Here is a 12375-nt window from a genome sequence, read left to right as displayed (position 1 = left end):
TTGTCACTTTGAGAAAGCACAACCCTGATGGCCACTTCCCCGAAGCTTTTTTGCATATTAATGTGGAACGGCACAGACAGCAGCATGGCAGCAGTCCTCTTGCTGTTTCCTATGTCTGTTGCACCATTGCTATGCAACATCCAGCTGGCAGCATTTCTGTCTGCCCCTGAAATGTTTCATAACAGTGTCCTGTTGACACTTAAGCATGGTCGTTCCCAGCTCTGTCGTGTTATTTTTGGTGGTTTTGGGGATAGATCACTTTTTGGCCTTCAGGGTGTGTGAGGCATAGTTGTGCATAATGTGTCCATTGGTTTTAAATAGGTCCCAAATGGCTACTATTAGAGGAGTTGAAAATGACTTCAGGCTCTTTGTTTTGTCAGGGTGAAGTTGGTTTGCCAGGAGAGCCCGGAGAGCCTGGTTTCCAAGGTGACAAGGTATTTCACTTTAACCACATTGTTTACATATGTTTGTTTTCTGCTCAACACTGTATATGTGTGTTTGTGTCCTTTCAATGAGGGCGTACTAATATTCAGATTAATTCTTCAGGGTATTCAGGGTTTACCAGGTATGCCAGGCATCCGAGGGAAGTCGGGGCCACAGGTAAGTCGAAACATTTGTCATAGCCAGACATCAGCTAGCTGTTAGGCTTGTTACAGGGCTAGCTGGCAGGGAAAAGCAGACGTAAATCCTGTTTTTTGGGGGGGAATTTTTTGTTTCTTTCAGGGGAAGTCTGGAGATCACGGCCCAGACGGTTTGCCCGGCCCCCCTGGCCCAGAGGTAACTGTGCCATTCATTCACTCATTCTGTCTCTGACCATTTTTATCAGGAAAGAGCAGAAAACATATATCAACTAGACATTCATACAGAAGCATCGCCATATCAATATAATTTTTGCTGTATTTAGTTTGTACACCCTTTGCTGTTATTACAGCTTCCATTAATGTTTTTCATCAAAATTTGCCCCCATGTGACCAGATGAGATTTTACTTTTTCTGTGAAAAAAGCACATGGACACATTCATTGTTTCATACACTTTATTTTTTACTCTTTAATGCGTCTACAACCTTGGCTTTCATCAGCCTGGAGTGCAAGAAGGCACTAATTTCACGGCTAACTTCAGTGTCATGTTTTTTATGTATTTTGTTTCCTTGTTTATCCCCTCACACACTGGGCAGACTCATTTCCGCTCATGTAAGCAATTGATGAGATTATAATCTGCTCCCAGTACATCCTGAGGGTATTTACACTTGGCTTGTCTTGTGGACAATTGAAATACAAATGGGATCCAATTACTAAAAGTGCATGTTAATGCAAGGTGTAAACATGCTTTATATGTCCAAAACGAATCAAACACCCCTTCTAATTATTTAATTAATCTACTTTAAGGTGAGTACATTGCTCAGAGGTATTGAAGTGCACACACACACAGCTTGTATAATCTCCATAGAAAAGCATGTCTAATAGAATAGAATGCTCTGGAGCAGCCAGCAGCCTACAGCTGGATGAGCTGGAGGGGTGTTTGTGATCCAGAACTAATCATCCAAAATCAGTACCTGGTCTCACTAATGCTTTTGTGCCTGAATGCAATCAAATCCTCACAGCAGTGTTCCAACACCTAGTGTAAAGCCTTCCCAGATGAGTGGAGGCTGCGACTGCTCGTCCCTATTAATACCCTTGATTTCAGGAGAAAGTGTCTAAAAACTTTGACATATAGTGCATGTCAAAATTCATGACATCACCAAAATTCTTACTCTCTCTGACTCAGAAAACATTATATGGAACTGAATGAAAGTTCTTGACATATTGTTTTTTCTTTTCCAGGGCTTTCCAGGTGATATTGGACCACCAGGACAGAATGGCCCAGAAGGCCCAAAGGTCTGTCACTTTCTTGTCACAAACATTTCTCCCGGTTACATTTCTGTAACATTATGAACTTCCACATTTTGGGAGCTTTAGTGTAATTAAATTGTAGAAGTATGCAAAATGTACCAGCATCTGCTGGAAATGATTAAGATATGTGATACTTTAAGCTTTGTTGGCTTTACAAAAGTATAATAGCAATCTGTACCTGACATGTGCCTTAAATGTAATTGTGATGTGTTGAACTGTGTCTAACATGAATCATATAAAGCTGTCTGGGCAGCCCATTGCTTGGTTTGCTATTACTTGCCACATTGTAACTGTATATAGCTGGCAGTGCTGTCAGTGAGAGTAAGACATGCTTTAAAGAAAGTTATAGTAAATGGATAATGTATTCTCCAGGGGAAGCCAGGAGCACGAGGTATACCTGGTCCAAGTGGAGCTGCCGGACTTGAGGTTAGAACTTCAACACATATATAATCATATGCACATAGGTGTTTTGTTCCGCTCTTAATCTGATATCACCAGAAAGTTTGTCGAGTGTTTATACAAAATTTCTTAGTGTTGATACCAGTTGGACTTGTGCTCTGAAACTTGTGGGTGGGTTTAGCATGTGTCGAAAATGATTAACTAATGCATTTTTAAGATAAAAGACTTAATTCAATTTAGTCGTTGCCTAAACTAACATGTTATTGACTTCATAAACTCTAAGGACCCGTTGGCATTTCCAGACTTCTTGGAACTGCCAAGCTTCCTGAATAAGTCATAGTAGTTATTGTATAGGAAGGCTTAAAGGAATACTCCAGCTTTTGCTGCTTCTCTAGCACACAGTCTAGCACCCCTGCATTAGAAGCATGAAATACCTTTGTCTTCTGGTTCCTATCACCACCGCTGTGAGCAATTCTGACTGTTAGTAACTTAAGGACAAAGCTTTTTTCACAATAAACCACTCTGAATGGCTTTATTTACATGTAAATGATTGAATTAAGTTGAAAAATTGTTAGAATTTAATAATAATTAAATAACTTTAATACTTATGACTTCAGTAAATCAGGTAATTGATTGGTTCCATTGTGGTTTCTCAGGGTGATGAAGGGCCAGTTGGACCAGCCGGGTCACCAGGACTGGAGGTGAGTGCACTCTAGATACTGTTAGTGGCCCTTAACCACAAAACAGGACCATAAATCCAAGGTGTAGCAGTAGCATGAAATTGCCATGACTACGCACTCATGCTGTTTAAGTTTGTGAAGAAAAAACTCAAAGCCAAGTTATTAGATCCTGGTATTGCATTTTATTGCCTTGTTGCTCTGTAACACATGCATTTTTTTCTCAGTGTTTATGATGCTTAACCAATAGAGGAACATGAATCATGGTATTGGATGTTAATGATGGTTCCAAAATGTATTGATTCCATGTGGGTGCTTGAAAAAAATACCTGTATGATGCAAGTTGAAAACACATGTAAAACATAGGAGAAGCAAGAGGAGGAAAAAATAAACAGCACTTTGTTTGATAGTCGTTTGCTGTTGTTGTGCAGATTCATTTTGCATGGTCCAAATTAAGCCCAGTCATTGTGCGTGCTATCTTCTGCACAGCATGTAGTCAAGGAACAATTCAGCCCATTGTGTTAAAGGTTTTTTATGCTCAGAGTATTGTCATTATGAGTGTGACATCAGATCAGTTAAGTAATTGTTATGGTGACAGTGGGCCTTCTTTCTATAAAAATGTACTACATGAGGCTGTGGTTATGCTGTTGTTAAGCTCAGTTTTCAAGTTGGAGTAAACGACATGTCTTTGCTGGACAATAATGCAGGTATTAAAAAGCAGTATTATTAGTTCTATTACTTCCTGTACAGTGTTTCATTTATAAGAAATGTTTTTAGAACATTTACAGTGTGAGACTTTAAATGATGTAATTGTCGAGTCATTCTGAGCTAAATGTTTATATTCCCAGTTCTTTTTCCATTCTGTAGTGCCCAGTCGGAAAGTAGATAGAGAGTCCCTGGTGCCCTGTTAGCCCTGTTGCTATTTTTACATGGTACTACATATTCAGAAAAATTTAACCCTAGATTTGGTTCAGCCTCTCCTTAGTATCTGCAGTTTTCCTTTTCTGAGAGCAGTGTCTTTAATTTGGATCAGCACATGCCTAAGAATAGCCCGGCCTTGTTCCAGACCTGGTCACTTCCACATCCTCTCATGACAGCAAGACATCCTGAACATGACTAATAGTGATTTATTGAAGTTAACACTGTCATTATTCACAGCTCTATGTTCAATCCCCAAAACTGACCACAGCTTGCGGATGGAGCGGAGACCTGGATGGCACGGCTAATTTAGCTAATGAGGAAGGAAAATTCAACATTAGCCATTAGCTGTCAAGGCAGAATTCATCCATGCTCCAACATAAGCACAGCTGACTTGCATCCAATGAAGGCCGCTTAACAGCATAAAGCCACAGCTCTATTCCTGTGTGGCTATTTCATTAAACCCCATCTCCTGAGGGAGCTGATAGGGCGGTGGATGGTGGAGACTGGTGCAAATGAGCAGCTAATGAGATGCCATAGAGCCCCAAGAGGCTTAGAGAGGCGAGAGTCCAGTACTATGGGTCATTTCTGCTTTCTGTTCAGGGCAGGCCTGGGAGGAAGGGATTCTCTGGAAAGCCAGGAGCGGATGGGCCCAAGGTGAGGTCAACATGCTAGAAAATGTTACCAGAATTAATATTAATTTTTATAGATGACCAGAAATCCTTTGATAATGTGTGGAACACTAGACTGACCTATGCATGCTCTGCCCACTGATATGTTCTTTTGTAGCAACTGTTGCTACACTGCATATGTAAAGGTTTGTAGACACCTGCTCATCCAATTTACTAATGAAATCAAAGAAATTAATAGGGAGTTTGTTTACTGCAGTAACAGCCTCTACTCTTCTGGGAAGCCTACACTAGATGTTGGAACATTGCTGCGAGGACAAGAGCATTAGTAAGGTTAGGTACTGATGTTGGATGACAAACCTCATCTCCATTCATCCCAAGCAAGCCTCTCCATTCCTAGGTTGTTCATCACTCACAGAGCACAATGCTTACTGATGCTTGGCATTGGGCATGGTGACTTTAGGCTCATATGTCGCTGCCCCAGAGCATCCCATTGTATTTCCAATGCTTTACTCTGGAGATTATACATGTGCACAGTCAAATACCTGTGTAAGCAGTGTAACTGAATTCTCTAATTAGAAGGGCTGTCTGGATACATTTGGACATATAGTATAAGCTGGACAAATTTTACTAACCATTAACAAGATTCTATACAAGCATAGCAGATTTAACTACATCATTAATAATGATGTGCATGTGGTAGACCAGGTTCTCATTATGTGAACAAGCTAATGCATAGAGGCAAAATCTTGTCAAGTGCATGACCATGTTGTTGTAGCAAATTGGAAATGGGTAGATTTCCAATAGTGCAGCTGTGCTATGTGGCAATTTGATCAGAGCTGAGCTGTGTGCTAGTGTGTTTTCTTTAGATTGATTTTGGTTTTTGCCAACATTTTGCAAAGCTTGTCCAAACATTTGCTGAGAGCAAATGCGTCTGTGGGTAGAGCATGAGTAGGTCAATTGCTATTGCTATCATTGTAGCTACAGTCTTTCATTCTGGTTAAAGATGAGCCTTCATGATAAAGCTTAAAACAATGTGACATGCTAACTAGGCCCTCTGCTGTAGGGTGAGCCTGGAATAACTGGAAAAGTTGGAATGGTTGGGGAAAGGGTAAACATTTTTTTTCTACACATTTGCTCAAAATATTTTTGGCTTCTTCATTATGTTTGCTCTACATTTATGATGTATTTATGCTGTATAGGGACTTGTGGGGTTTATTGGGCCTGTTGGTGAGACTGGACTTCCGGGGGAGAAGGTCAGTAAGTTGTTTACTGTGCTTATTCAGAATTCTGCAAATTTTGAAGCATTCTTGTGATGTTGCTCAACTTTGTATTATTTGAATGGCATGTTTGCTTAGACTCGCTGTATCATTTGTGTTGTCTTGTAGCGGTTTTGCACTTTGTCTTCTACTGTGATATTAGCTCATTGTTTTGTTTTTGCTGTCAGGGTGACCGTGGAGAGATGGGTCTACCAGGGCCGCCGGGAGAAAAGGGAGCGATGGTAAGGAGTAAGTCTGGATCTCATCTCTGCTCTCAGGGGTATCTTTTTACCAACTCAAAAACCTGCTCAGGTATGATAGTGCAGCAACAACTCAGCAAGCTAAAGTGGAAAAGGTTAGAGAACCGTTCAGTGTGGGAAAATGCTGCGTCAGCCACATTCCATTTTAAAGTTCACCAACAAGATCGCTGAATCATTTCCTTTCTATGCCATAAAGAAATCATAGCCATTCCCTACATGCTGTGAGGATAAGTGGTTTGGGATCAAAGTCAAAGTCCAAACCAAGGGCAGCAGTCAAGGAGCTCCAACGACAAACCCTAGGGCAAAATCTGAAGTGCTCCAAGAAAGTTTGACATCATCTACATGTCATATTTCAAGGATCACCTCTTAATGTTTGGTGCCCATAGCAATCAGAAAACATTGGCTTGAATTTGCCTGTTCTGACACCAAACTGCCTGGTCTGTCACCACTGGTACATTCAGTGTTTTTGGTTTTTGGTTCATTTTTCATGCATAATAGACAGTACAGACAGTCTAACAGCTTTACTTTATATGCTTTATTTATGGACAACCTTCAAAATAGTATTTTGTCATTTGAAACTAGCTGATCATCAGTTTTCTGAGATCTTATGACTCAACACCTCTTTTTTGGCCATTCTGCTGGTATTCCACCCTTCGTTTCTGCTTGAATAGCCTTATGCAGCATGCCTCATTACCCAGTGATGAAGGTGGAACAGACTGTGCACAGATCACAAAGACAGCTAGACCAAAGTATTAATCAAGAAATGTGTTATTCAGGTTGAAAGGAAATACTTTATTACAAATTGGCTTAATTTGAAGATCTCAATTAAGGATCAGGTACCATATTACCGAAATGACATAACTTTAAAATTAAAACTAAAATTAATCTGTTTAGTCACCATGACACCTTCAATTAAGACTGAATTTATTAAAATACAGAATAGTATTACACATTCATCCTAACTAGACCTAATTTTCTAAGTACTGTCCTAAATTTAGAACCCTAACTGACAACCCTCCTGATGTCCTTACTTCTGTTCTAACCTTCCTTTTCTATTGTATTTGTTATTAACTATAACTAGCATATTGACATTATATACACAATAGTGGTGACTTTTTTCCTAGCTTTTCATTTAAAAAATCCCAGAAACTGCAGACATATTCTCCACTGTCCCCTTTTATTATTATTATTATTATTTTTATTTATTATGTTTACATTTCAACTGTGTGCCTGTTGCTTAGTAACAGACATAACAATTGATTATTAACTTCAAGTGAGTAGTTTAGGATTTCCTACCTTGAGAAGTGTTTGTAAGAAAAAAATCCTAAATTTAGATCAGATTTGCTTCTGTAGTACAAATTTATGAAAAATCTAACCTTGACCTTGTCAGCCCTTAACTTCGGACTAGAAATAGGAAGTTTCTGTAGTATGGCCCCAGGGTTTTTACTTGAGATTGTGCCCTCTTAGTGTCTTTTTCTAAATCACCAGTTTGGTTTGAAAGCTGTGCATGTGAGAATGTACCTGTTCTTCCATGTAGACATAAACTTTGTGTAATATTCTCATTAACAATATGGTTATAAAGGACAACTGGATGAAGAATAAATTAATTTCTTAACTTTTTCGTTCAGTCATTGTGAATGAAGGTGTCAAAAAGAAACTGCTATATTATGTCAATCTTGTTCTTATTATTATTGTTATTAGGGACACCCAGGAACACCGGGCGAGCAAGGGGCACCTGGACCTCCAGGAATACCTGTAAGTTCTTCAGACTTTATCAAATGATTGCAAATTGATAATATAAAGCTGAAGTGTTATTATTTATGTACATTTAATATAGAAATTATATAATTGTGTATTTTTTTTAATTGTTGGAGCTGTGAGATAACACACTTTCATAATACACAAATTATGTGTGTATTGTGTGTACAAACATGCAGCTGTATCCATTGTCAATGTGTTGCTAAAGACATGACGTGATGCTTGTTTTGCCATCATAGCTTAAAATGCTAGCACACACTTTACAGATGTGACCTGTGTGAATAAATGAAGATGTCCCTGACTCATTTGGAATTTTAAACAGTTCCCTCTTATTTTTTCCTCCTTGGTCAATAGAGTGTGGCTTTTTACACATATGGCAGGAGCGCCCAATCCTGGTTCTGAAGGTCGACTGCCCTGGAGAGTTTCGATCAAACACATCTGGCTCTTACATTGAGATGCCATTGAGATTGGGCACTCCTGAGAACCCCTCAGAATGACCTGAGGACAATAGAAGAAATATTAGTACCTAATGAGGACCCAGGAGCTTATGAAGTACACACTCACTGAGCACTTTTATTAGGAACACTTCCTTGTCTCTATACTCTTTGAGCATTTTATCAGCAACAGTTAACTTATAGGTTCACTTTGTAGTTTCTCAATTACAGAGTGTAGTCCATCTGTTTTTCTACATTCTTTGTTAGCACCTTTTCGTCCTTTTCTTCAATGGTCAGAACTCCCACAAGACCACCACAGCGCAAGTACTATTTGAGTGGCGGATTATTCTCAGCACTGCAGTGACACTGATGTGGTGGTGTTGCATTAGTGTGCATTGCATTGATATGACTGGACCATACACAGCAGTGCTGCTGGGTATAGCAGTGACAGCTGGACTAAGAATAGTCCACCAAACAAAAATATCCAGCCAACAGCATGGGCAGCATCCTGTGACCACTGATGAAGGTCTAGAAGATGGCCAACACAAACTGTGCAGCAACAGATGAGCTACTGTCTCTGACTTTACATCTACAACCTGGACCAACATGGTATATTTATTAGAGTGGACAGTGAGTGGACACAGTGTTTAAAAACTTAAGCGGCACTGCTGTGTCTGATCCACTCATACTAGCACCACACACTAACACACCACCACCACATCAGTGTCATTGCAGTACTGAGAATGATCCAAATACTACCCCAGTTCCAATGAAGTTGGGACGTTGTGTAAAACATAAAAACAGAATACGATGATTTACAAATCCTTTTAACGTATATTCAATTGAATACACTACAAAGACAAGATATTTAATGTTCAAACGGATAAACTTTTTTTTTCCAAATATTCACTTATTTTGAGTTTGATGCCTGCAACACATTCCAAAGAAGTTGGGACAGGAGCATGTTTACCACTGTGTTACATCACCTTTCCTTTTAACAACACTCAATAAGCGTTTGGGAACTGAGGACACTAATTGTTGAAGCTTTGTAGGTGGGATTCTATTTTCAATGGGAGACAGGTCTGGATTGCAGGCAGGCCAGTCTAGTACCTGCACTCTTTTACTACGAAGCCATGCTGTTGTAACACGTGCAGAATGTGGCTTGGCATTGTCTTGCTGAAATAAGCAGGGATGTTCTTGAAAAAGACGTTGCTTGGATGACAGCATATGTTGCTCCAAAACCTGTATGTACCTTTCAGCATTAATGGTGCCTTCACAGATGTGCAAGTTACCCATGCCATGGGCACTAACACACCCCCACACCATCAGAGATGCTGGCTTTTGAACTTTGCGCTAATAACAATCCGGACAGTCCTTTTCCTCTTTGGCCCGGAGGACACGACGTTCCATGATTTCCAAAAACAATCTGAAATGTGGACTCGTCACACCACAGGACACTTTTCCACTTTGCATCAGTCCATCTCAGATGAGCTCAGGTCCAGAGAAGCCAGCTGCATTTCTGGGTGTTGTTGATATATGGCTTTCGCTTTGCATGGCAGAGTTTTAATTTGCACTTGTAGATGGAGCGACGAGCTGTCTTCACTGACAGTGGTTTTCTGAAGCCCATGTGGTAATATCCATTACAGAATGATGTCAGTTTTTAATGCAGTGCCGCCTGAGAGATCAAAGGTCATGGGCACTCAGTGTTGGTTTTCTGCTTACTTGCAGAGGTTTCTCCAGATTCTCTGAATCTTTTGATGATATTATGGACTACAAAGTTAAGATAAAGATAAGATAAACAACAAAGTTTATCCGTTTGAACAAAAAATATCTTATCTTTGTAGTGTATTCAATTGAATATAGGTTGAAAAGGATTTGCAAATCATCGTATTCTGTTTTTATTTATGTTTTACACGATGTCCCAACTTCATTGGAATTGGGGTTGTAATACCTGACAGGGTGAAAAGGGGCTAACAAAGTATGCAGAGAAACTGATGGACTACAGTCTGTAATTGTCGAACTACAAAGTACTCCTATGTGGTAAGTGGGGTGGATGAAATAGACAATGAGTATATTTACAAATAGGTTTCCTAATAAAGTTCTCAGTTAATGCAGTCAACTTTACAAAGCTTTTCACAGGCTCTTTAAAGATAATGCGATTATTAATGCATTTGAATTTCAATGTACTATGCTTTGCAAGCACGGAGAGACGGCCCTTTTTCAGCTTGGAGCTGCAAGCACTAAAATTAAGCAAATAAACCACAAAAGCGACCATGACAGAGTAGCTCTGGTCACCACCACATTCTGCAACATGTACAGATAATCCATCTGCCTCTAGTTAAAATTTTACACAGCGTCCATCAGAATGGACCTTGATAAATCATGAAAGATCGATTCAAACTCATTCCGTTTTCAGCTCAGCTCACAATTCACACCTGGGCAAACTTGCTGGGACACAATGTGACAATCCATAGTTTATGAACCACTGCATTAAACTAAAGTGAGAGAGAGCAAACAAATCTACATAAAAAAATAACCTCAGTAGAAAACATTGAAACTCAATGTTTTTGGGGCCCTGCCAGGCTCGGTCAGTTAGCAAACCACTACAACATATCAGTCAGGCCCTAATTATCAAACAGTGCTCTGAGTTCTTCAAATTTAAAAGCAAATTTTGTTGTATTTTTTTACAAAGCTAGCATACATGCCCTTGAACAAGGCCACTGAAGTTTGTACTTCAAGTGCATCAGAATCTTTCATCACTGACAGTCATCTGCTTTGTGTCTTGTGAGGTAAACCAAGATAAAAGTGGTCCCCATAAGGGTCCAGTCTCTCTCATTAAATACAACAATTAAAGCCACATTCTGGTTCTGGTCACAGCTCTGTTTATGTCCATTAGGGGTCAAAGACTGCAGAGAAGTTCACACTAGAGGATCTGGCACATGGCCTGCTGCGCATACCTCAGCTCATACTGACAGCAGCTGACGGCTCTGAACAGTAGTGTGATTGCCGGGCTTTTTAAATCAAAACGGCAGACACCTCTGCTGAAGCCCCCCCAACCCCTCCGCTGTTTTACACTTCCCTGCTCAAACTGTCCAAAACCTTGACATCATGCTAGCCATGACAGGAAATGCCTTTTGGAGGCACTCCTGGGGAGCCTCGGTGGAGGGCAGTGAGTGCAGCGCGGCCGAGCATAAACATAAACACAGGCCTTTGAAGGACAGGGTTTTCTCTCTGCTGCTTTAATCAGGTCAAGCGATGTTTGTGAAGGTGCCAGAGGGAGTCTCGCTGAGCCTAGCTGCTGTGTTCTTAAGACAAGGTTCTTATTCTGTTGTCTGCCTCATTGTGCCATTCCTTTTCTCTCTCCTCACTTCTCCAGGGACCTTCCGGTTCGAGAGGACTCAGTGGCAACAGAGGACCTAAAGGAATGAGGGTAAGAACTACAGATTTTCTTTTCTGGTGCTGATGCTGAAGCAAAAATATCAGCTCGTACCAATGTGCTCTTAAGCATTGGCCCTGTTGTCAGGAGCGAGCAAGTTTGATCACTGGCAGTGCTGCAGCCATCTGTGACTGGGAGTCCAAGACAGTATAATTGGCCTCACTCTCTCTGGGTGGTTGAATGGTCCTCACCTTGTTCCTCACCGTGATGCTAGTCAAGGCATCTTTTAGCTGACGTAACATAATTGGTAGTTAGCGTTCTGTTTCAAGCTCATCAAGCCATTTAATGATGTTGCAGCAATGCCAGTTTGAAAAGATATGGCAGCACTTTATGTGTCTCAGAGAATGCCCAAGCTGGCCTTCATCCTACTAGGACTGTAGTGTTTGGGGAGACCTAGCTAGCTGGCTGGTGGAATTGTCTCAGTTGGAAGGGAAAATTGGGTAAAAATAAGAAAACAAATAAATAAACAAACATTCCAAAAGGAGTTGTTTGGAGAGGTTTCAGTTTAAAACCTCAGTTAAAGCCATTCAGTGTAGAGGTTCTAGGACATCTCTTCATATAACCCTTTTTGGCACATTTGTCTTTAAAACCAAACCCAACTTTTATTTTGCCTTTAAAAAGTACTTAGTTTTAAACTGTTTTATCTGTTTTATCAGTCTTAAACTGCCTAAATGAATGCTCTAAAACTTAATAGGAAGTAATACAACATGATTTG

General features: G+C 40.2%; 1 protein-coding gene across 1 annotated transcript in view; it reads left to right on the top strand.

Moving 5' to 3' along the window:
• col27a1b (collagen, type XXVII, alpha 1b) overlaps nt 1-12375 on the top strand; it is a 120767-nt gene that overhangs the window by 83400 nt on the left and 24992 nt on the right. Inside the window, exons 17-28 of the mRNA XM_017691028.2 lie at nt 381-434; nt 547-600; nt 724-777; nt 1822-1875; nt 2263-2316; nt 2946-2990; nt 4488-4541; nt 5580-5624; nt 5716-5769; nt 5961-6014; nt 7734-7787; nt 11601-11654. Coding sequence (XP_017546517.1) covers nt 381-434; nt 547-600; nt 724-777; nt 1822-1875; nt 2263-2316; nt 2946-2990; nt 4488-4541; nt 5580-5624; nt 5716-5769; nt 5961-6014; nt 7734-7787; nt 11601-11654 — 630 coding nt within the window. The remainder of the gene's footprint in view (nt 1-380; nt 435-546; nt 601-723; nt 778-1821; nt 1876-2262; nt 2317-2945; nt 2991-4487; nt 4542-5579; nt 5625-5715; nt 5770-5960; nt 6015-7733; nt 7788-11600; nt 11655-12375) is intronic.

Source organism: Pygocentrus nattereri, chromosome 20, assembly GCF_015220715.1.
Source record: "Pygocentrus nattereri isolate fPygNat1 chromosome 20, fPygNat1.pri, whole genome shotgun sequence".
Taxonomy (NCBI): Eukaryota; Metazoa; Chordata; class Actinopteri; order Characiformes; family Serrasalmidae; genus Pygocentrus; species Pygocentrus nattereri.
Note: the sequence above shows the minus strand (reverse complement) of the source record. Positions and strands in the feature narration are given on the sequence as shown.